This window comes from Heliconius melpomene, chromosome 1 (assembly GCF_056956725.1).
Source record: "Heliconius melpomene rosina isolate 202511_hmr_F chromosome 1, ASM5695672v1, whole genome shotgun sequence".
NCBI lineage: Eukaryota > Metazoa > Arthropoda > Insecta > Lepidoptera > Nymphalidae > Heliconius > Heliconius melpomene.
Genome location: NC_140389.1, coordinates 160,112 through 187,384, shown reverse-complemented (window position 1 = coordinate 187,384; position 27,273 = coordinate 160,112). Strand labels below are relative to the sequence as shown.

The 27,273-nt window shown below is 35.4% G+C and overlaps 1 protein-coding gene across 1 annotated transcript; it reads right to left on the bottom strand.

The window, feature by feature from the left end:
* Window positions 1–22,433: 22,433 nt before the first annotated feature.
* LOC146540846 (uncharacterized) lies at window positions 22,434–23,488 on the bottom strand. Its single transcript, XM_085191348.1, has one exon. The coding sequence runs from the start codon at window positions 23,486–23,488 to the stop codon at window positions 22,724–22,726; it is 765 nt and encodes a 254-aa protein (XP_085047474.1). The 3' UTR covers window positions 22,434–22,723.
* Between the last annotated feature and the right edge of the window lie 3,785 nt (window positions 23,489–27,273).

The window sequence follows — 27,273 nt, the reverse complement described above, 5'->3', positions numbered from 1 at the left end:
GTAGATAGGGAAAAAATAATATACCATTTTCATGTTCCTTATTTAGATCCTTAAGCAGGGATTGAGGCCAGTCGGCCGACTGTAAAAGGGGCATGACACGCTGTTGTAGGTTCTATTCCGCCTTCTTTGCTCGAGGAAATAAGCCATTTAATATTTTCATTTCCTCGTTCTGGTAACGAGACAAAGTGCGGCGTTTAGTTCCGCCACTCAATACGCTATGCCGCCAGAATTCGATGGAAAATGGGGCACGGAAATATGTTAACACTAGGGAAGGATTGAACCCAATTTTAGATACTCATTACCAAACACTGTTATTAAGTACATGCAGTATGAAATGTCATCAAGACAGATTAGAACTCATGACCACACCGTCATTAGTTTAGACTATCGTGAACTACGCCTGAGAGGTGTCATCCATCATAATAATAAGGTTAAAAGCTCAAGGTTGAACTATCCGATCTTCTTTTGCGGTGTCACGTACATAATCTCTAAAGTGTATGGATTTTATGTATTTATTTATGTTTCTATAAATAGAGACCGCGGTGGAGCATTGTGGCAGTACTCGAGTGTACTTTACGACGGCAGTAGGTTTGATCCCACTTTCCCCGTTCTGGTAAATAAAACGCAATATTGGGTCCTCATTTTTTTGCAGAAAATGTTATCTCATGTCTCATGTTAAAAGCGTAAAGCATTTTTTTTACCTTACTTTACTGTACCGCTGCGCCACGAAGGCCTGATCTCTATTAAAAATAATTAAATCGAACCTAAAGTTGGCATTATTTCCCACAAAGTAATTACTACTAATACACAGGTAGTATAATGTGCCCGCGTTATTCGTTTGTTTGTTTGAAATTCTAAGGATTTTCGGTCCACTGTTTTTGAAAGCAATTTAACGTTAGGCTCACGTTCAATCAATCCTGTACTGAAATTCAGCAAAAACTCGTATATTTTACATTTATATTGTTCAGTGTTTAATGCTTACTCTGTGTATGTAGGCAACGTATACAGTAGTACAGTGGGTCGCAACTATACATGTTGCTTAGAAAACATATTGGTTATGCGCCAAAAAAATGTAGCTTTGTGTCAAAACACTCTGTTCTCGTTTTTCCTTCGAATTCACTTTTTCTTGCCAGAACTGAATGATAGAAGGAATTCCTTGACGACAAATAGAATTTAACTTCGCCCTATTCTATCTATTCTCTATTTTCTCAGGTACAAGCTGAGGCTTGCACAGGCCGCACATGGCAGCACAGGCCGAGGAAACCTTGTGTCAAGACACTCCGTTCCCAACATTTGTCCCAGTTTTCGAGACATTGGGTGTTGAGTGGCGAAACTTTGTATTATTTCCAGATTGACAACTAACAGAATCAATGTTGTTGCCGTTGTGGCGAAGGGACACAAGCGTGAGGTTGTCACGTGACGGTCGTGGGTTCGATTCCCACGCAGAGAATAAATAATGATTTATTAATGTTTTCACTTCTTCACTCTGGTACCAAAGTAAAATTGCGGCGTTGAGTTTTGCTACTCATCACACAATGCCTCAGAAATTTGGCGGAAAGGGGGGAACGCAGTGTCTTAACACGAGGCCTACTATGCAATATGAGGGATACAGCGTGAAGCTGAAAAGAAAAGGAAAACAGAATGTAACTCCAGACTTTTCTTTCTTTTCCCACAAATTTAAGTAACATGAAGTAATACATTTCAACTGAAGCTCAACAAAAAGCCAGCAATCATCATAAAACTTTTAACTAAGCTTCTCGATTAAAAGTTGTAATTTAAAAAAGATATATTGAAAGCTATTTAAAATGGTAATTCGCGTTTATGTAGTTAGTAGCGTCGGATAGTTTAATTCCACGCCGGGGAGCCATGAATATTCTATGTGGGCCTCGGAGCCCGTGCAGCTCATACAGGCTCCGCGCCGGGGATTCTTCTGTCTTTACTAAGTATCACGCTTCTTGGAAACCGTCCGAGCGCTCTGACCACTGAGCCATGCGTTTAATTTTTTTATACAAAGCGTATTTCCATTTTCTAAGTGTGGAAGAACATTTAAAAATTTTGCAAAAAAAGGTTCTATAACATTTAAAATGATGAATGATAAAAATTTAAGAATCATTGTTATGTTTAATATGACCAATAATGATTTTTTTCTTATATCTACCATGCTCAGACAGACAGATAGATACGAACAGCATATACATACGATCAGAGAAACACTGTAACACGTCGAACCTATACCTCATTTTCCACAATAAAATCTGGAACCTGTTCAGTGGAACTATTCCAATATGAATACCACGGCATGGAGTCTACATGCAACAGCGACAAGACTTGCGTAGGCTTCCTTTTGCCTGAGTCGACTGTCACTGATATTGTGCCGACGACGGGGACTTATTGAATGGATTCTTGACGTCATTCACTTTTGACCTGCATTTTTTTTACTTCAAGCTTTATCCCTAGTAGGGTAGCCAGAGACAACGGGCACCGACCGTACCGTTTCTATTGTTGTCTCTATAATATAAGACATGTCAATGTAACAAACAAAATAATTGTCGTGTTTAATTTTCTTTTACTTCACGCTGTATCACGCACATGACAGGAAAGCCAGAGGGAACCTAGTGTTTAGACATTTCCGTTACCCACGCATCGCCGAATTGCCGGTTGCTTTGCGTCGTTACCCGAGCGAGGAAATGAAAATATTAAATATTTCATCCCCCGAAACTTAGTATTTATAATAGTATTGACATATAGTAGCTCTCACCTGCGCCTCGCTCAGGGCCAGTAGAGTTAAATGAGTCTTTTTTGGCTATCTTTGTTCATTTTTGCAAAGAAAAATTATTCATGAATCTATAATAAAAATTTTATAATGCAGTTGTTTAGTAGCACTTTCTTGTCATAGGATCACCGGAGGAAGTCAACGCCGCGATTTGTCTTGTTACCAGTGAGGAATGAAAACAATTCCTTCCTCAGAGTGGAAATCGAATTGACAACCGTCGCGTTTAAAGCCAAGACGGGTTCCACTTTTATTTATGTCATATATTCTACAGACAGACATACAAACAAAGCAACCAACCATTATTTAAAATACGTATGCGGCTCTGTGAGCATCTCTCAAGTTGTTATTACTAATAATTGTTCAACAGAATCAAGAATAGTTGGTAACTCTGCCCGGCGCTGAGGTGAACTTCGAACTTGGATCAAATGAAAGGTCCTTTTGAATTGTAGTTTGTGGGTATATTATATTTTGGAGTAAAATGGTTTTCTATGGATATTGGAGGCGGCGCGGCGTTGAGTTTCACTATTCAGCACGCTCGCTGTCTTGATAGTGTCAGGACACTTCCAAACACCGTACCCCCGTCGGTACGGGCCGACTGGCCTGTACTGTAGGTATATAGTGTAATATATGATACAGCAGGAAGTACCCGTTATTATAATTACACAGACGCACGTATCGTATAACCGAGACCCCAACAATAATATACTATAACTATTAAATTAATAGCTGCCGTTAATTTGGTTCGGGCTTTCGTAATATAATCAAGTATGTTAGTATTGTTGGGATCACATAGCTATCATATTTTATGTCCCTATATACCTTCGTGAGTTCCTCCTGCCTACCCTGGTACCCTGGTACGTGCGGGATAGCGGGGTACAGAGTGCACTTGGAAATAAAACGTTTCCAAGCTCTACCAGAACGAAGCTTACCTAATACAGCCTACCCCACTACACGGGGAAAGATCTAATTCTGCTTCACTATTACAGTATTATTTTATTATTCCAGTAAAATATATTTTTTGTAGAACTAACTATACGTTTGTTATAATAGTGTTTTATTTTCCATTGTCCCCGGCCCTTGCAAAGTATATTTTATTTTAAAAGGGAAATTCAAAATAACTCTTTTATCTAATAGAATAAGTTCAGATGGGCGTTCGCGATGGTTCTTTCAACATCAGAATTATACTTTTACTGAAATTAATTCTGGAAATGTCAAGAGGAAGGTCACGGAGATGGTTCATTATAAAGAAGATACCTACATTTTGTTTAGCTTCACGCTGTCCCGCATACGAGTACGTATAACAAGGTAAGTAGAAGGAACCTAGGATTAAGACACTCCGTTTCCCACGTCACCTAATTTTCGAGACATTGCTTGTTAAGTAGCGGCGCTCAACGCGTGGTTGTCATTTTACCTGAGCGAGAAAATGATAATGATGCCCCGAATCAAACACTTAACCGTCGCGTAGTTAAAACCTGTAGGTACCACTGTACCACAACGACCTCTGTAAGATACTTGGTAGCATATTCAATTGTTAAAATAAACGATAATAATCATAAAACTATGATTATTATCATTTATTTTAACAATTTTTAAATTTGTTTAAAAATATGTTTATTCGATTATTTAAATTAAAATCGTGCAAAACCTAACCTAACCTAAAATATACAATAAGAGAAAGCCATTGAGGCGAGTGTTTTTGGGCAGTAGGTACACGCAAATGGTATGAAGTAAATAGATAAAATAGATTATTGTAATTAATAATAACAAATTTACGTATAAACCTCTAAAATACTAAATATGAAATATCTCTTAAAAATATAAATATTGTTTTTCTTAAATAATATACATAAGTTAATTTTCGTAATAATTTTGTATTTCAATAAAAAGCGCTCATAACTAGTATTAAATCAGCATTTATTTCAATATGTTTTTATGAAACGCAATAAATTATATGAACTAAAAACTTAAATGATAAATCTTTATTTCTGTTGTCAACCAGTTTCAACGCTTGCGCACGCCCATATAAGATGAACCAATCAGGAAGCTGCATTTGAGAGGCGGTAACGTTGGAACTGACGCTGGGTACATTATCTTTATAAGAATACTAGTTAGATTTTTGTCGATTGTATTTGGATGGAATGAAAGATGATGTTATTTCGCTTTTTGTATCCGACTCGATTTTCGATTCAATTCCCACTTGGTAATATGATTATTATTAAGTTATTTTCAATTTCCTGTAAAGACACTCCGTTCCCATTAAGATAATTTCGTATTCTGTTCTTCGCCTTATTCTGAAGGCATTGTGTGCTAAGTGGCGGAACTCAACGCTGCATGCCACGTTACAAGAGCGAGGAAATTATAATATTATATATTAAATTCTCCCAAACGGGAGTTGAACCCACAACCGTCCCTTGCTGCTGCTTGCTGCACCACGACGGCCTCAAGATATAAAATTATAAAAATAATAATATGAATTATAAATATACAACGTGAAAAAAAGAACAATAACCCATCAATACGGTTCCTATTGTTCCTATACAATTATACATGTAGAGTAAATTTGATTCAACAAACTAATCTCAGGAACAAATGATTCAAAATGAAAAAAAATGTTTTTATATCGGATAGTCCATTCATTGATGAATGCTTTTTAGCACATTCAACGTTGTCATACACAAGTGTGTAGACAGGGAAGTACTGCCTCCTACCTAGCTAGTAAAATACAGCTTAAAGTTCACACCGACTTCCTAGAAGCCATCATTTACCATTCTACAGAAGCAAAGTAAATATCTTCGGTCGGATATCGAATTCAGACTTGGCAAGGGAGGCGAGACACGCCCACTGCACTAGATGGTGTAATATTTTTAGTTTGGTTTTTATATATTTATAGGTATGTCATGGATGCAGTGGTGCCGTGGCGTGTTGCTTATGGGTTCAAAATGAGCTCACATTCAAAAAAGATTATCGGAGTTAAAATGTCTACAACGCGTTTAAAATGAAACAAAAGAAATATATAAAATAATATATAAATTTGACATCTTTTTTAAATTTGGTTTTATCGGAATCGCCCGCGGCGCGCACGTTACAGTGTAAAATTGCGGCATACGAATAATTGCTATAAATTATTTATTTCTCTGCCTGTTAATTGAAACACTACATGTAGATACACCTATGTGTGTGTTACTGCTCTCGTTCTCGTGCTCACTGTGATATCCTAGCTAGTAATACAAAAAAAAATATTAAAATAAATTATATAAAAATTTCTCATTTAAAATCGGTTAAAGTCGATTGATAACACAACAAAAACTTGTTGTTGTTCTGAAAACGTCCGAAATAATTTATAAAGTTCAACAACAAGATATCTCAATGCAAATGTCGGAGCCGACCGAGTTGTTTGTGCCGATTGTGTTGATTATACCAAATATATTTTGTTTAGAATTCAATTTCGACTTCAGTTCCACTCGAAGTGGGTGAAGATCAAGCGTTTGGGAGTTCGTGGAAATCGTTTGAAGTTTCTTTGTTTGGTCGCAGTTTACGTCATTGCGGGCCTAAGTGACAGCTCGGATATTCTGATAATTAATTAATGTGAAATCATTTTGTATGTATATACTCGTATATATATGTATATTGAGGAACCAAAAGTGGTAAATAACAAAAGTCAGGAAATTTACTTACGATAAACTCTTTTACATTCACTTCGAGTGTCAAATAAGGTAAACCAAATAACAATTTTCGTTATTACAATTACAAATACTCGTAAGATTATATCTACCGCCAACTCTACCTTAGCTTCTAAATCAATGTAGAATGTATCTAAGTTATCTATAAGCTTTATAATTTTCTCAAAGATCTCGTAGTTTTATTATTATTCTTTCTTATATAATAAATAGCCTTACTTGGACTTAAAATTGACTGTTCTATTTAAATTATACTCCAGCGTCGATCGTTAAAATATTTAGTTTCTAAGTAATATAATATTATTATGTGAGGCCAGTCGTAAACGCGACTGGTTGTGGGTTCAATCCCCACTCGAGGAAATGAAATATTTACTTAAATTTATGATTCCATTTCTTCGCTCTGGTGTCAAGCGCGGCGTTTAGTTCCGCCACTCAACACGCAATGCCTCCTGAATTCGGCGGAAAGTGGAGAACAGAGTCTTGACACTAGGTTCTCTCTGCCTACTATGCTGTGTGCGGGATACAACGTGGAGCTGATAAAGAGTTTTTGAGGGTCGCCAGGTCACGACGACGTACGTCCGTACTTTTGTTTAACGAATATAATATATATGGCTAAAAAACTTATATATATATGTAGAAGCATCAGAAGGGGCCTCAAAGCGGTCTTGGCTGTTACTATTCGTTTGTGGGCGTTGAAGCAACAGAGATGTTTAAATAAAAGTCACACTTATATTCTACAATGTCTTATTACTCGTTTACATAACAGTTTTACAATAAATATCACAAGATTAACGAAATTACAATAGATTAGGAGCCAATAGGTTAGTTGGTGAACATCTCACGCCATAGGTGTCAACCAATGACATCCGCTATTCTTTGTGGCTACACCTACTACCCTATTCGGGGTTACCCGCTCCATTTGAAATATTCTTCTAATACAATACTGTATAATCCATTACATAAAACAATTAACATCCAAACGTAATAATTGCGAAATTATAATTAAAACTAATACATAGCAACGCGCCGTCATATATATATATTTAGCCGATACTGGTTTTCTCAGTTTAAAAATACGAATAGCATCCTCTCCCTCACATACATGCTCCATATAACATGAAGATGCATCGAGTTCTAAACTCTAGATCAAAATTCAGTAGAAAATAAAAACATTTTAGAACGAAAAACATAAATATTTACCGACCGAGGTTGTCTTAGCGAATTCAATCCGTACGTGAGCGTGAGATGCATTCTCGTCCGACCCCGCGTCGGAGCGGGTTACTGTAAATACTATATCTATTTGGAAAGTGAACATTTTTAAAATTTACTTTTTTATGTAATTTTGGTTGTCATCAATGTTATCATTGGAGTTGTTGTGGATTCGATTCCTACGCAAGGAAATAAAATATTTAATATTTTATTTCCTCACTCTGGTAACGAGGCAGAGCGCGGCGTTGATTTCTGCCACTCATATTGGGATCACTCTGTTCCCAGTTAGTCTCATAAAGGAAGGATTATCAATATACGAGTGTTCCGTTATATTACAGACTAGTGGTAGTTGGTGAGGAGCGACCGACCGCGCTTAACAAGTATAACAACGTGGTATTCTAAGTCACGTCCGAGCTTTACCGTCTTAGGAACTTACGTCTTACACCTTTCTGTTTTGAAACTATTTTCCGAATTCATTTACTGTTTAACATGTTATATAATAATAAAGATTTTGCACTATTGTGTATCAAAAGTCAGAAAAATAATAGGTCAAGTATGTTGTGACGCAAGGGCACAAACGTAAGCTGCTGCGGGTTCGATTCCCACTCGGGGGAATGCAATATTTAATATATTCAATTTCTTGTTCTGGTAAAGAGGCAAAGCATGGCGTTGAGTTCCGCCACTTAACACGCAATGCCTAAGAAGTTAGGTAGAAAGAGGGGAACGGAAGCGTGATAATTGGAACGTAGTGTCTTACAACTAGGTTCCCAGATTCCCTCTGCCTACCCTGCTATGTGCTGCATACAGCGTGAAGCAAGTAAATAGTCGTGCCGCAGTGGCACGACATCTGATCTGATTGTAAGCGTGACAGCTGGGGGTTCGATTTCTACTCCTAGATGAGGCTGAGCGCGGCGTAGAGTAACATAATCTCTAGTTTTTAATCTCTACTGTTCAACTCTCTTTCTGAAATATATGAACATAATAAATATTACAAAATCACTCTAATAAACAATCAACATCATCCCAATAATACCTTCCTGATAAATGTTCATACATACATACATACATACGCGTGTACTTACATCCCATTCAATTATGTATATACTCAAAATACCCGCTATGAAAGCCAAGGGTTATTGATTAACAATATGGTACAATTAATTAGTCACTGAGTATCTGCCATTCACTAGTTTGTATACGAGACGAGTACATCGGGACACACGAGTGTCGAGTAGAGCCGAGTGGCTAAATACTAGCTACTGTACAAATGTTCATTATCTATTTTTTTATAATTAATAGGTTGTACGCGCTCGTAAGCGGAAGTTTGTTTTGACGTTCAGGCACGACACTATGCACGTTCAAAGCACTTGCACGCTTCTGAATTGAGAGGTCTGGATCAACACAAACAAACTGATTGACTCGTCCTAACGAAAGATAACCTTGGCCGTCCAGATTTTGGCCGGTCGGTCAGCCGTCCGAATGAGAGGTATGCTTGGCGCATTATTTAAGTGACGAAAATCACGAATGTTGCAAAAATTTCGTCACGCTATAGTCGCAGGATTACTGTTTTTGTAAAATTCTCGCACACACAACGCGCGGTCTGCTCCTGAGAACTAAATTCCCAGGAGCCAGCCTATCGAATGACATACCCCCCGCCCCCCTCTAATGCATTGCGTTAACGCAGCAAGCTGATCAAATATATAATTTCTTTTGAGACACCCAGTATTTAACGTTTCATTCTTATACTAGCGACCTGCTCGCGGCTTCAAATGCTTACTGTTGTATTATAGCCAAATTATATGTATAATTTTTTTAAATAAATTGTCGCCTATGTATGAAGCTATATATTATTGTAAAGTTTGATCTAAATACGGTCAGGAGTTTGCGTGAATAAGGAACAAACGTCTGTATATCCTCACAACCACATTCTTATAACGTTATAATTCTATATTCTTTTTTTTACCATGTAGTAAATAGTTACTGGTTATAATCACTTACGTAGAATGAACCGACGCTCCTTAACAAAAATAGAAATACAACTAAAATAAATTTGATTAAACAATTGCTATAACTACGACTTACTATTTTTTATATTAGTACATTGTTTTTTAAAAGACAAATTTAAAAGTATGTTTTTAAAGTATGTATATTTTTTATAAAAATTGTAACGTACTAAGCATTTTTTTAGTAATAATAAAAAAACTGAAGTCCTGGCACAGCGCCACAGAATCGGACTTTAAATGCGACAATTGTAGGTTATTATTCCTACTCGATAGAATTAATCATTTTAATTTTCAAACGCAATGTCTTGAAAATTTAACAAGTTGTGTGGAACGAACGTTACAAACAAACATTAATATATACTTAAAGTACTGCAGTGCAGAAACAACGTACAATACCCAACTGAGAATGATTCGAGATATGCATTCGAGTATTTAAATTATTATCATTATCTCCTCTGGTAACAAAGCGCATCGCCACACGCCACACGATATCTCGCCACGGTAAACCCCACCACGTATCACGCAGAGGCTATCTCAGCTATGAGGGAAAAAGCGTGAAGCTGTAAAAATGACTGAGATAAGTTAACATGAGTTATTTGCAAATCAATTACCTACAACAGTAGCAAAGTTAAAGCGTGATATCACAATGTCTGAGCCACCTCGAGTGGACCTGCGTACGGTACGGATAATGTCTTATACATAACTCTCGGTTATTTCTTTTCGACCATAACCTTTTGTTGAAATCTACAATTATTAGAAAATATGCCCTCAGCTTCTCGCATTTTTGCATATTATAGCAATGTCTCACATGTGCGACAACGCCTGTCTTGTGTCTTGTGTCACAGGACTCTGCCTAACTCTAATTGATCTCGGCTCTGGTATTTGTGGCGCGCGATCTGAGAGCACACCTATTGTACTTGGTACTGTTGTACAAACTAATTGAATTAATTGTGTACAGACGGATTACGATAGATTGCCTTGCTTACAGCTGTCCATAAAACTCATGGGTTGTAGATTCCATTTTCATGTTTTTGTATAAGTAAAAAGAATTTATGGTAAAACATATGTTGTTCATTTCCAAAACAGAGTAAAAAATTAAACTAACTCATAAAATATTTAATGCTATTCGTAATTCGATTATTATGATTTCCACCAATAATATCGTAGGTGGAAGTGCACCCATTCACACATACCTATTGAGGTTTATATTATTTAAAAAACAAACGGCCTTTTTTGTTTTTGATATTATTATTAAGGAAATATACCAATAATTATTGCTATCATTTAGAAATAGGAGACAATATAAATAAAATAAAACAATTAATCTGATCCTCATCAACAATATTTTTTTCCATAAAAGTAGATATTAATTAATTTCGCGTGTAAATTATTTAGGAAACAGACGAGATTAATCACTTTCATTCACTAAAAGAATATAAATATATGAGCATCGTACTTTAAAAAAATTATGCGCTTAACCCGCTTAATAATAGAGAAACTCGCTCACAAGCGCTCTCGTGATAATGACACCGCTTAACACCTCTCGACACACTTACCCGACGCTCGTGTTACTACAGGACTTGTCTAGGAAATTTTAAAACGGGACAGTTTTTTTATTTTGTTTACCTTCACGTTAGTTTCTGCATATAACGAGCAAGACAGCGAGAACAGAGTAGTAAGACACTCCGTTATCCACTTTCCACCCAATAGCGAGAAACCTAACACTACAACTTATTCTATTGGAGCGGCGAAGTGAAAATAATTTAAATACGATAATTCTCCGAATAAGGATCGACGCGATATTTGTTCCACTAAAGAAGGATTTTCTACGTGACTTTATTATTTATTGTATGCACTTTGAAAGTGAAACATTGCCCATTCAAGTAAGTGTGAATAAAATTATTAACCGTGTTATTCCAAAAGATTTTAATACTATGGATCATGGCTATAAACAAAAAAAATATAAAAAAGCAAGCAAATAGCTACTCATAAGTAAGTATAACACATTATTTCACTTTTACACTCCATGTGATAGAATTGCAAATATGCTGAGACCACTCCAGGATCCTTCAAAAGTGACGGCGTGCAAAAATGCGACACCAGCACTGCCACCACCACTGCCACCACCACTGGCACCACCTCTGCCACCACCTCTGCCACCACCTCTGCATAATAAACACTACTCGTACAACGGTTCTGCTTGATTAGCATTATTAATCATATTTTCATTACGATATAACATGCTATGGCGGAATTGAAATTGAGCTTTTATAAAGGTTTCATAAAGAGTATATTAGTTATTTATTTCAGTATTACTTACGTATTCTTAATTAATTAAATATTACAATTTTGCTAGCCATATACCGTAAGGCGAAAAATTAAAAATCCCAATCTTAGTGCTGTCCTACACTTCCTAACTCATTGTCTCTCAGTGGTGAGTATTGGATTTAGTTATTCAGTAGTGGTTTTACAAAAAGGCATTATTAGTAATCTTTGTACATACAGCTAGCAGCTAGCTATAATCAAACACCAACAGTAGTACGGAACCCTACGTGTACGAATGCGATTCATAATTGGTAATAGGAAAAATGCGGTGTAAACGTATAAATCGTCACTTCGTATTATGGTAATATGCTTTAAGTAAAGAGTTCGTACGGTTTCCTACGATTTTCTTAATTATAAAAATTACATTTATTTGTGACTGAAATATAATATAAAAATATTTTAGGCTTTAAAGAAACACTTTTTTTAGCTTTATTCTGTATTAATAATAGGTTCCCTACATAGCAAAGTAGGCATAGGGAGGCTTGGTTCCCTCTGTGAGACTAGTGTGTGCGGTGAGAATGACGGTTGTAAGTTCGATTCCCACAGAGGAGAATAAACTATTTTCATTTCTTAGCTGTGATGAAAGTAGGGAACGGAGTGTCCTAACACTAGGTTCCCTCTGTCTCTCGCAGGATACGCGGGTACACGGGATACAACGTGAAGCTAACAAAACATTATAGTATAATGACCTCATCCACAAATAATTGACCAAGTTGGGAACTCGAACAAATATTTAATAAGGTAAACTACCCTACTTGTGACACCTACATTTATTTTTTTATTGTAATTTACTTTAAAGAATATTGTATAGTAACAAGTATGGTATTTTTATATCAAATTTGAATATATAATAAGAATCTAGTTAGTAATTTATTAGTAATTCAATACAAAATGCGTAGAAATAAATAAGACAATAAAAAAGCTTAACAAAATATACATTCTCATATTCATTATATAAAAAAAATATCTGCATAATCAAAATTAGGATATCTGGCTTATAAGGATAGGATATTGTCCTTTATTTGCAAAACATTAAATTCTACTACTACTCATGTTACTACTACTGTGATCAATAACTCAGAAGTTAAAGAACTTCATCTAGGAGGAAAATATCTTTGTTTAAAAATATACAAAATATAATAAAAATTTATAATGTACAAATAAACGCAAATTTAACAGAATAAAACTTCGACCGACTTGATTTTTTTGCAAAATTTGACGTTTAACATAAACTTTGCATATAACTAATTAAAAGGAATTACATACATATCAGTAAATAAAGTTAGGAAATGTCTCCATAAGCCAACGTGGTGCATTATTTGCCTGTAAGCACCATCTTTAAAGGTTCACTTCCCCCGATCGTTTCGTAGCCTTGTGCAGTTTCTCATTGAATACCTGCAACTTACTACCTAAAATATATAAATAACTTAACTTAAACCTAACCAGTTTGGACATGTGAAACTGAAAACATTTAGTTTCGTTTAAATTCAATAGGATATTTAATATAAGTTTTCTCAGTGCGTTTACAATAAGCACAGAGATAAATTTTATCTTTGTGCATAATTTTAGTCCCCAGTATATTTATTTAGACGTCTCTTTGGCCTTTTTGCAAAGATAACAATATGTCTGCAATAGGACAATTTACCCTTCATCAGAGGAGCTTTCTATTTGACTTCGTTAAATTATAAATGTATCCATTCATCTATTTGGATTTAAAGTTCATTAGCAGATAATTATGTCAACTAAATTATAGTGATGTTTGGTAATGGCAAATTTAGAATTATTTACAATAGCAATGTATAATTGAACCTGATTGGATACTCTACTACTAGCTGAAAGTGCATGAGGGCCATTTGTTTGAGTTTGATTACGCTTGTTACCCGATTCATAATTTGTATATATATCATTAATGTGAATATTTGTCAATCTATCTATTATGGTATTATATTAAATAGATATCTCGTGTATAACTATGCTAAGTAACAGATAAATGGAAAGATAAACGTGTTTTTTGTATACATAACTAATATTAGTAAACAATTATTACTAATTTTATTTTATTTTTTTTAATAATTTATAATTTAAAACGAACTACTTACTACTTACTAGGAATAGTTGTGTTAGCGTTGTGAATTTATTATAATGTAAAGTTATTTTTATTAGTATTTTGTTGTTAAACTTTATTAGAATTATGGTACAATAATTAGTTGTTATTTTCTTTGGCTTAAATTTTTTAATAATATTTTGTGAAATCAAATGACACAATTTTGTTATAATTGTATTTGTCAAGTTAGTTGTTGATTTGACTAATAATATAAAAGGCATGGAATTAGTAGTCGGGATTTTCCCCACAGGCAGCCACATAGTGCCTGCATATTCTTCAGGGCCAGAGTACCCTCTGCCCTACCCACCCGGTGTCGCTGTAAAGGCCAATAGGGCTAACAGCATTAACACTCATTTATTATTACGCCCCCAGGCTTAAGTTTGTCAACTTTTGTCAAATTGTACTTCCCGTTGACATACAATTCTAAAATTGTTACGGAACCCTCGGTATGCGAGTCCGACTCGCATTTGACCGGTTTCTATTTTTTATAAAATAATAATTTAACAAAATTGTAATAAAAATAATAATATCGACAATCAATCAAATGTACCACAAGTGTATGACTATCTCGAACAAGTCGCTGGAATCAATTAGCGGCGAGCTGAGTGTCCAATTAAAACATCGCTCGACGGATGAGGGCGGGCGTGCGCGCTGTTGTCTACCTGCGCTACCTGCGCTACCTGCCGGTAGTTCGAGGTGGTGCGGAATAGTGTTTAGGTACGCGGTAGTACTGTCGACGCTCTCCTACTGCTTATTAAGATTGTTAAAATAATGTGTACAACAAACGGACCATACGGACCATGACTAGTGTAGTAATAATCATTTAAAAATACTATATAAACCTGTGTATAAGTTAATTCAGAGCGTATTATAAGAAATATCTTAATTAATATTGTAATTACTATTAAAATTCTACTAACTACCACGTCGAAGGCCGTCGTGACGCAGCGGCGTGGCACCTGACTGCAAACGTAACGTCTGTCGGTTCGATTCCTGTTTTTTTTATTTTCATTGCTTTGGTAACGAAATGAAATGCGACGTTGAGTTATGCAATTTCCCGAATTGGACGGAATTTGCGGAATGAAGTGTTTTAACACTCTTTTTAAGTTTCATCAGCCCGCCCTGCCATATACGGAATACAGCATGAAGCTATTGAAAAAAATAAAAAAGAAATTGAAGTCTTTAGTTAATCAAGTCCCACGCTACGCCTCCGCCATGTTTAACATGGTATGTTAAAATTTCCCGCGAAAACAATTAAATTTGATCTTTAATAAAATATTTAATCTACAAATATGTATATAGAGTTTAATGAAAACATCGTAGCATTTGTCTTGGAATTTTTCATTTCCCCGCAGGCCTTGCTCGGGCTGAGCCTTCCGGAGCAGTTACTTAAACTGCGAACTTGATTTTTTTTTAGCTTCACGCTATTATTCTACAATTAGCTGGGTCCGTCCCCTACTTTCCTCCGAACTTTCGAGGCATTGTGTGCCGAGTGGCGGAAGCAACGCCGCGGTTTGCCTTCTTACCAGAACGAACTTAGTCGCGTTGACATTCACTCGCTTGCCCACTGCGCCACGAATGCCTCAAACGAACTTGATGTTAGGCTTATTGCATTGTATTCTCTTCTCTTTTCTTTCCACTACGACTTTCATATTATATAAGTAAGTTGTAAGTTATGAGCACATACTTGTATCTTAGCATTAGCGCTGGTTGCTCAACTCGACAGTCGTAGAACAAGCACCCATTACTCAATTTCCGATTTTCCACTTCGATCACAATGGAAATGCACAATCAAATATTTCACTCGGCGCAGTCAATAAGGAAATTATTTTATTTTAAGGGTTCTTTTTCTTTTATTTTGGCGTTACGAGCGTAACAAAACATTTCTAGCTGAAGTTAACATTAAATATCCAGGTCTACAGTCCTTTGGAACACAGAAAAACAGCTTGTGAGTCAAGTTAATCACAATATTTATAATAATTCAAATTTCTTCACGTCTCATCGGTTTGTGGCGCAGGGGCGCAAAGTGTGACTATAAACCGACTGGTTGTGGGTTCGATCCCCACTCGAGGGAACGATTTATTTTCATCTCGTCGCTCTAGTAAAAAGACAAAACGTTATTTCATATTATGCTCCTTTTGAGTACCAATCCTGTTTCAAGCGGAAAAACGCGTGAAGCAACTTTACTAATGCTATACTATTGTATAATAAACAAAGTAGTAATATATCAGACATATGTAAGTGTTCCACCATCATCGACACCATAATCCCACCATTATATCACGCAGGCTTTGCGGTCTCCATAACGTGTTTATTTCCGTTTCGGTCCCGTAAATATTTGCAGGGCTGAGTAGAACAAATTGAATAAAATTGTTGGTTAATATTTGATTTCGCGGATCAATAGGGCGCTGTTTGCTAACTTAAGTCATAAATAAATGTTCGGAACTGCTCCGTATTGAGTCGTGGGATTGGTTTCAATGTGCTGCATAAATATTAAAATATAAATATTCATAAGCAAAATTATGTCGATTGTAATGAAGACGTAATATTTTTTGAATTGTTGTATAGTTGAAGACCAAAAAATCTTTCACTTTACTCATTTTGAAGAAAATGAAGAAAACGGTTTTTTAGCAGCGTGAGCGCTGTACCCCGGGTGTAGCAAGATAAGCAGGGTGCCTTGTTACTGGAGCAAGGAAGTACACATAGTTTATTCTGCCGACTAGAAATCGAACTCACACTGCCGCGTTTTGCCACGGTGGCCTTAACTTGAAGTTATCCTTCTCCTATATTTCTAATACATATACACAATGGTTTTAGATTCGATTCCCATTCGCGGAAATTACTTACCGTGCTCAGGCGAGATAACGCGATATAATACACTTGTTAGATATTTGTTTAAAAATGTGACAAAACCGATGTATAGAAGATATTTCTTTTGATTGATTTAGAAGTTTAATTTAAATTTAGAACAGACAGACAGAAATACATACAGACAGACGAACAATAAAAGAATCCTATCCTAAAAGAGTTCTGGCTTATTCTTTTATGATAGGGATATCAAATAAATCGAAATTCTTGCGACCGTTATACAGTTTACCTTTCCAGAAGTAGACAGAAAGAACCTAATGACAAGACTCTCCGTTCTCCGCTACCACCATATTTGCGTGTTGAGTAACGGAGCTCAACACCGCATTTTGACTAATTAATAATTTATAACAATAATGTCAATAGGTATTCTAAATCAATAGCCCCAAGATAACAGCGGAAGTAAAAAATAATTAATCGTTCTGATATTTAAAATATAAATCATACACCAAGTCAGAACGAACCAGAAACGCGCCCTTTGTCTCCGCCGGCTGCAGCTTTGGGGTGACACCTCCAAGTACATCAACATTTGCCGCCGTTGTATCGTCTACCTACATATATTGGGATTTCGTTTTAAGACTTGTTTTGATATGTTGGAGCTATTAGGAAACGCTTTTTATGGATAAAATTACTAAATAAGTGTGTGATTTTCTATATTATAAGATAACGCCGTCTTCATAAGTTTGAAATGTGGGTTTATACGAGTATATTATCCTAAAATATATCAGAATAGTTCTTGTGCCTGTAATCTTAAAAGACGGACAGACGATCCTTGTTTTTTTAGTTTCACACATTTTCCCACATTTACGCTCAATTTTCGAGATATAGCATGTTGAATAGCGGACTTCAACATCGCGCTTAGATTTATTACAGCGGGGAAACGAAAAAATCTTTCCTCTTATTTCCACCCTTAGGGAGAATTCTAGAAAACGATGATACACGTGTTCAATCAAATACTTTTAAAAATCTAAATTTCATTTTTTTTCCATACAAACTTTCAACCCCTATTTCACCCTTTTAGGGTTAAAATTTTTCAAAACCCTTTTTAGTGGATGTCCAGATTATGAAAGTAAATCTGTCCAAATTCCACGTTTCTACGCACAGCGGTTACGGCTGTGCGCGCGTCTTGCCTCAGTCAGTGAGGACAAGTCCTTTTATATATATAGATAATCAGTAATCTAAGTGAGGCGCAGTGAGGTGAACACAATCACTGCGTACAATATTATATATGTAACAGTTTGTGAGGATGGATGTTTGTTTCCCTTTCACGCTAAACTCCTGAACGGACTTTTTATCACTAAGCCTTTTATCACATAATACGTAATCATTTAACAAAAAAGTAAGCAGGCGAAGCCGTGTTTACGTCGCTAGTGTTTAATAATTGAGTAACAACGTTCCCTCGAGAGCGCTATTTATTCCAAGAAGCTCTCTCACGAACTATTGTTGGAACTTGGGCGATTCTTTAAATTTCAATGCACCCCCCCGCACACCTCGGCACGCCGCGCCTTGACCCGGATGTCACTTTATTGTTCATTTTGCTTCGAATGTTCTTATTTTTTCCTTGAAAAGTTATTCTTAATTTCACATAGGTAGGTAGTCGTAGTGTACTTGTGTACCATGTACAATAGAATATGGCTTAGTTTTTTTTTCTGTTTTGTTTATTTGACTGTAACCACGACGGTTGCGAGTTCGATACGCGCTCGGAGGAAAAATTATGGTAATATATAAAATCTTTCTAAAATTATTATTTACTTTTTAGTTCGTTGTTAGAAGTCGGTTTTACTTTTTATTAAAAATTAATTTATTTTACAATTTTAAGTGATGGGTAGATCTTAAAATGATGCTTCTTAAAGGAGTGGTGATGGTGGTGGTAATGGTTGTCAACGAGTGGTTGTGGTTGCCCTTTGTAAAACTTCACTTAATTGAGTATTATTTTTGTACGTTACATTTTGGTATATTGACAAGAAAATACAAAAAAAATATTCGGATGAATTGGGAATCTCTCCCTTTTTTGAAGTTGGTTGAAAATGAGAACATCCTCATTTTTGAGGTTGGTTGAATATTTTTTCAATATTTTTCTCTATTTTGACTGAATCCCATAATCAGAGCCTAACTTTCACCAAACTATCCTTGAAGACTATAAAAAAAGAACGAAAGAGTTATTCGTCTATTTGTCGCGCACATACCTGATGCAAATTTCAGACTTATGTGATTTTTTCATAGATACCATTAGACATGACATGGACCAAAAAAAATGGGACCACACGGGAAGCACTAGCTTTCAAATAAAAAAAAATATTAAAGTCGGCTCACTCAGTCAAATGTTATGACGTAACAAACATAAAAAAATACAGTCGAATTGATAACCAAAGAAGGTTACAGAAGTCGGTTAAAAAGGACTGATTGATTTCGTCATTTTTGAACTAAACATAATTTCGTATTGACTGGCGGTACTCAACGTTTTATCTACCAAAGTAAAGAATTGAAAGTAACTTAAATACAATTATTACAATCATGGGAACCAACCCAAACCCATCTATTCCACACTCACACGGATATTTAATATGTAAATTCATATAAACTTTATAACATAATCAAAAATATAATGATATGTACGTTATACCTATAACGTAGTGTGTCCTCTCAAGGAGAACTAACGTCGTAAAACCCCGCTAATTATAGCTTAGCTCCTAATACTGACATTAAACAGTCTACGGCTAGGGGAGAGTGGGGACAGTTGATCAGGTCAAATGAATCTGAGTAATGCTATACGTATTGCGCTCGCTACGTGAGGAGATAGCTTGGTCGTGTAGCTACTATGGGTTCTCGGTTCTCTAACAGGTACCACAGACACCAAGCTACTGCCTAAAATAGTTGAAATTTGGCATGTAGGTAAATTAGAAAGCGAAATTCCTATAAGGGAACGGGAAAAACAGAATTTTCTATTTTTAACCGGCTTCTATTTTCAAAAAGCAGGAGGTTCTTTATTTTTATTGTTAACAAAATAACTTGTCCTCTAACTTCTTATCGCGAAGCTATGTTTTCTATCATTACCTATTTTCTATCAGTAATGTCATCAGATGATGACTAATAGAAGCAAATATATGATTATTATTGTAAGATATGAAACACTTAGTCCGTGACTAAATTCGAGGGTTTCCCTCGAATTCGGACAGATTTCATCATCAGATCTCGATTTAGTTGTAATGGAACTAATGGGAATGAACACCCTTTCAAATAAAAATAAATTTGTCCACAAGTGACGGAGAAATCGACGGGCAAATATAAAAAGACTTAGAACTTCCTCCTTTCTGAAAAAGGAAGTTGGTTAAATAAAATTTTTATTATAGGTTTTTGATAAAAATTACTCACGAATATTGTACTTTTAATATTGTTCATATACATATGTTTTAAAATGTTATCTTTCCGTTACGTCGTAATAGCCTTAACTGATCGAAATATATTGCAGCAATTTTAAATATAATACTGAATTTTTCTACTATGATCCTATAAAGGAAAGTACAGGTACACTACGAGTTGTGGGTTTGATACCCAGTTAGTTACCCATGTAGTTTTTTCACTTCCCCGATCTGGTGGACCAGGCACGGGGTTTCTTGTCTCGACTCGACTAAAGTCTCTAAAATTGGGCGAAAAGTAGGAAACGGAGTGGTATTAATAAGTACCCTTTGCTTTTATACGGGAAAAAGCGTGTAGGCTTTTTTTAACTTTTAACGAAATACGATGAAGTAAAATAATTATTTACAACAAAAGTAATTCACACCAGTGCAGTGGTAGGGTAGCGCAGCCAATAATACAAATGGGTTAGGTGTAACGCTATCTTATCGCCCTTTCGAGGGCTTGTGAAGGATTTTTTATCAGTTACCCATTTAGTTTCAGATTTTGATAAGAATTTCATAATATAACCAAACATTTTTTTTGTTATTATTGTAAGGCATTTAATAATAAGTAATTGTGTAATGTGAAGATAACGGCAGATTAGGCAAAACTAAAAAAAAACTAAAATTTATTAATAACCCAATAATTAAAACTCATACACTAAAAGTATTCCATTCTATTTTAAACAACAAATCGCAACTTCCTTACTTGTTGCTACACTCACACAAAATATAAGCAGCCATGTTAATCGGACTCAATATACTGTATAGTCCTCCTACTATATAAGGCCATGTCTCGTTCGACAAACTCCACGCCCAAAGCAAGCCGCTGACTGTAAACATTTGAGAGGAACTTGCTTCCACGAGGCGTGTGAGGAGCTCCTTAAAATTCAATCGCTAAGACGTTGATGGCACAGCTTGAAGTTACCTTAGCTGCCTCTATTAGAATTGATCAAACTACACATGAAACTAGTTATTTAATAGTTGTGAATAGCTATTTTATAACCGCCGGAAAACTATTGTACTTAAAAAATAAAAGAGGAAAAAAAATCTTATCATTTTCTGCCATATAGCAGGATAGTGCTTTGTCTTTTTACCAGAGCGAGGAAATGAAAATAGTTCATTCCATCTAGTGGGAATGGAATCTATAACCCTTACACTCAGATACTGACGTGTCTTCACCTATGGCCTTCGCCGATGGCCTTTACACTTCCATCCAATTCTGAATGCATAGAGTGCTGAGTGGTGGAACTCAACGCTGTACTTTCCCTCGACTTTATAAAGTTCCTGTCACAAATGTTTGTAATTATCTTATCCACCTACACCCACATATTATACTCGTATATTTACATATAGTATAAAGTAGTGATACTGCACTACACTGTACCTACATATTGTGTACATCCCAATTATAATATTGTTCTATTCAATCTAGAACTAAGCCATTAAGTCAGTTGAGTGGTTGCCGGATTGACTTACAGCGGCTTACGCGTCTAATGTCGCATTACGAGTACACGAACTACGAGTACCGGCCGTGATTGGGTTTCATGCTATTTTGTTAGTTGTCCTAAGTCCGTAAAAGTTTATGATAGGAGGCCAAAGGGGGCGCCGCGCCACAGTCGAGGGCTAGATTCACACTCGAGGAAGTGAAATATTTAATATTTTTATATCTCACTTTGGTAACGAGGCTTCATGGGAACGAGGTATTAACAGTAGGTTCCTAAGTTTCCTCTGAATATCCCGTTGTGTGCGGAATACAGAGAGATTCTAAAATAAGATAAGAGACCAATTATGATGAATGATGATGAAGAATTTTCTAGATCATAAAATTAAAATCATCATAAAAAAAAAATATTTATTTTATTGAAAATAATAGTTTCATAGCGTAATATGAAAATAACTGAATAAAAGAACCTGATTGCGTTATAAGCATATATTTTCCCTCGAAAACCCTTAAAATATTTAACATCGCAATACACTTGTGGAAGTGCAAATATTTAACGGTCGACCCACTTCTGTGATGGGGCCTTTCGGGAATTTAGGTGTACACTTTATAATTATGTTACGTTTTGCCGCTCGTTCTGTGTAACAAGAGCTGAATCGAAAACAGCTTGATTAAGTGAAATTAGTCATTTACGCGCGTCCGCTGAGAGAGCTCCGCCGCGGGTCATTGAATCACTTGAACATTCCCCTTTTTAAAATTTCACCGTTGTCGAGATATTGCGCTTATTTATCTATCTATTATTGGTATACAAAAATACCGATACGAATAATAACCACGCATATGTAACAAAAAAGATTTATAAATATTATATCAATTAACAAAATTATTATGAAAGACTTATCGAGTAGTAAACTTGGTAATTGCATAATTAAAGACAACCCAAGTAAGATTTCTTGCAACATTTTCTACAACACGGATATTGAAGTTTTTGTGAAATTCTTTTTCTTATTGGTTTAATGTCACTTGTATTGTTTTTTTCTTTGCTATCACCCTTGCATTTCTTGCATGGTTGTAGTTTTATTTTATCTATGGAGGGATCCTTCTTTTTTTTACGGCCTTGGAAACCAAATCTTGGGCATTTTTCGTAAGCCCCAGACATTTTAAGATGCTTCTTCTGTAGTTTTTTTTTCTCAAGTAAAACCTTTTCTCTTTGTCTTTCAAGAAGCCATTCATCTAATTTTTTTTGCATCTTTTGTCTAGTCTCCACCATTTCCCTCCACTGCCATGGTTTAATTTTTTTCGAAGGCTTTAAAATAGCTTCAAAATCAAAGATGTCTTTAGGCGTAGTTGTCTTACTTTTCCATTTTTTTGGATCTAATAGTTCTTTTATGTTTCTCCTATTGTCAAGGTTGGGTGCGGATAGGTAGTTAACATCGGCGTCGTTTACTTCTATTGCTGTCTCATTGACTCTTTTCATATGTTCTTTAAGATCTTGCATGTACTTAAGTCCTACTAAGCTGCCACTATCATTAACTTTTCGTAATGATTTAACACTTTCATCGATAGCTTCATTTATTTGTTTAAGCAAATCAGTTTTTTCTTTTTCAAGCTCTTCAACAGTTCTATTTATATTACGATCAGTGGCTGTAACAATTTCACCGATAAAATATATGAACATGGCGTTTATTAACATGTTTGTATATGAGGTTAAAATAAACAAATTCCAATAACAACACGTCAGCTATACGTATAATGATACATATAAAAGAGCATAAAATATTTCACGATAATGGAAATAGCCACTGTAAAGATTTATACGACTTTACATAAAAATGGTTTGTGTATATGATGTTTATTTGAAATGTTAAGTGAAAATAATTCAATTTTATGGTTTTAGTAAATTTAAATCCTAGGGTTTACTTTTCGAGCACAAATATTTATTTAATTATGTAATAGTTGTGGGTTCCATTTCTTCCGGGTGAAAAGTATAAACTTTCCTGAAGAACGAATAGCGTAGGATTTTACCGCAACACTTCATATTTATCAATAAGCGGAAATTGGAGAACAGTGTGATGTAGCTCTAAGTCCTCTCCAATCACTTTATCGAGAGTACTGCACTAAGTACCTCAGTCAAATTTAGAAAAATTGAAATTTGATTTTCCATTTTATATTTTTAAGTCTTAGTACAGTACCTACATACGGGAGTCCACCAAAAATCCTATATGTTTTACGTTGGAGTACAAATCAGATATAATGATCCCTTTAATTCGAGGCGTCATAAACTAATCAGAGTCACTTTCGGGAGAGTATTTCTTTCATATTTGTATCTCCAACGACTGTCTTCTGAGCTATACGAGTACGTAGGTACCATCTGTTTCATTGTCACGTAGGTTATGATAGATATGGAGATATACTGGTACAGTAATCAGTACTGTATAAAGTGCGTGTGGTTTAATTACGAAATATATTTTATAAACATAACTAGCGGACCCGGACGCGGCTACGCCTGCTTAAAATATTTATTAAATATATTTATGAAATTGTTTTCAGATTTCAACAGAATTAGTAAGAAAATATAAACCTAAATAATCAAAAAGAATAATAAGTAGAGACATATTATTAGAAAAAATATCTGAATTATTGAAATGGACCAACAAAAGAAGTAAAAGTAACTAAAGGATATTCTTAATATTAGAAAAAGTACCTAAAGTTTTCCGTACGTGCGTACATAGATATCGACTCTATGAAATAACTAAATATTTTTCTATATTAAATCAATTCATAAGGATGAATATCAAAATGTCGCGGTAACAGTTGCGTAGCGACGACGGTTGTCATTAACATGGCAGAATAAATTGCATGTCAAATTAGAAATAAGTATTTTAATATATTAGTACATATGTGTAATGTAATATTATATAGCCTATAGCACTTCTGAAGTATGCAGCTTTCATACAAAACAAAAACATAGTAAATCGGACCAGTAGATCCAGAGATCTTAGCGTTCAAACAAACAAACAAACTCTTCCGCTTTATTATATTAGTATAGATAGTATAGATTAGCGCGGTTAGGAAATATTTAATTGTAGACGCAGTGGCTTTACTCGTATTGGAGAAAACTATAAAAAAGGATTTTAGTGCCGGACCACCATGGGCTGCTCCTCTCCTAAGCACAGACCTTACATATTGCGCCGATTTTCTTTTTATTTGGCTTCTTTCTGCTTATTACTTCGGCTTGGTGACAGTTTTGCCACTCACTTACGCAATGTCTCATTCACACATTTTTATAAACTTACAACAGAGATTACTAACTTTTAAAAATATGTTTTTGTGAAAATTTCACATGTTGAACAAATGGTAGCAGCAACAGAGCCATTACATTGATGAGCGCTTATCAGCGCCGAGGCTTGCTTCTTCCCTTCCGTTCTTTACTTTATGCTATTGTCGATGTTTCAATCAACGTGAAGAAAGCACTCGTTAATTAGCGGATGGACTCAACTCAGACAGTACTCTACTGTACAAGAAAATCCAGTGTTTTCAAGTTGCTTTATTTATTAGTCTGAAATAGAAATGTTTAGTATTAGATGGTCTTTTGCTATGTTTTTGAGTTTTTCAAGTTTAATTGTGTGAGAGGCGGTTGTGGGTTCGATTATTGTGTTCGATATTCGATGCGATTAATTTACTATTGATTGTCGATCTAGTAGTAGTAAGGTAAAATGAGGCGTTAAGTTCCGCCACACAACACGCAGTGTCTAGAAAATTGTGCGTCTATTCTATAAAAAGCAAAACAAAATCCTTACACAAAACAATTTCAAATAAAAAACCTAACAAGATTAGCAAAAAGTAACATAAAAAATTCATTCGTACATTTTAATCGCAATACGAAGAACATCCGACATAAATCCCTACGAATATTTTTTTTCCGTACAATTTCATTTATTTCCCAAAGCCTTCTATTTTTCCATTAAGACCAATTAATATTAAGCACAGATCACTTTTAATTAATTTTCTTTTCCGATAAAGCCCAATAATTCGTTTAAAGCCGTCGTCTCTCATAAATGTTACGTTTTCGGTTATATTACGGTATTATTCTGAATCAAAAAGAAAGATATTCGGATCAAAATAAACAATAATAGTAATGTTTTTAAAATTAAGTAGTAGTACTTGTGGGGTAGGTGTATGTCCCACTGCGCTACGGCGGTCTACGTGCTCGTAGTAGTTCAAGTAATGTTCATTATTAGCTTTGAATAATTAAGGTATGAAAACATTTTTAAAAGCCATTCTACAGAGAAGACTAACGTATTCGGTCAATATTTAGAAGGGGATAAACGAGTACCCGCGATTTTTTTAGATTTTACATTATTTAACATCACTTAACATCTTAGATAGCCTTTAATTAAATTTATTTGGCCTTTTTTAACTTCACGCTGTATCCCGCAAATAGTAGGGCTAGCAGAAGGAACCTAGTAATGAGACGTTCCGTTCCTTTTTAGATACTTTCTTTCCGCCATTAGAGGCTAGTCGGGCGGTCGGGGCCCAAGCGTAAACCTGACAAGCTGGTCGCCTCTAAATAAGTGAGTGTACTAAATGTGAGAGTACTAAATATCTTGACTAGTTTCTGCCTGTCTCTGCCCGTTTTTTAATCATGATGAAACTCTTTTACTGGTACGCTGTCTCAGTCGAGCGGTTACATGAGACTCGTAGATTGGTTAATGTAAGCCATCCTTAATAACCAATATAACACCACGGCTGGTCTATCTATCGTGATGTGTGGGAAAAAGCGTGAAACTGAAAATATACATATGCTGTTAATGCTGCTAATCTTTATAAGATTCTCTGAGAGAAGGATGCAGTGAGAAATCTGTTTCACTTTCCGTCCAAACACAAAAATACAATACAAACTTAAATTTACTTTCAAATTTCCATTTTACATGAAGGAGTGATATGCAAACAACTTATAGCATATTCTACTAATATTTGCTTAGTGTTTAAAGTGTATTTTCTTGGTCATGTTAAAAATTCTTTTATATTTGCGAGCTCCGAGAATATGGCTTTGAAACTTTATGCAGCGCTTCGTTAGGATATTTTAAATTTTCATTCTTAAAACCTTAAGGATCTTAAGCAGGGTAATGTGGCTACGAAATGTGTAAACTTTTTCCGCTTCACGCTGTTTCCCGTATATAGCAGGGTAGGCAAAAGCATCCAAGTGCTATCACACCACATTCCCGACCTTCTGCCCAATTTACGAGACATTCTCTCTCATTATCATAGCGAGGAAAATAATTTATTCCCCCGAGCAGGAACCGAACTTACAACGGTCGCGCTTACCGTCAACCAAGAGCTTTTACTATAAAAAATATAAATGTAACAAAAGTTTCTCTCCTTAGCCGTACATTCTCTGGCCACAAACGTTTCGAAGTAACAATCACACTCAATTACGTCAATTCTCCCTGAATTATCGGCAAAGGAACATCAATA

Bases quoted from the DNA above. Each gene is read 5' to 3' on its own strand.
- LOC146540846 (XM_085191348.1), bottom strand. From the start codon at position 23,488: ATGTTAATAAACGCCATGTTCATATATTTTATCGGTGAAATTGTTACA.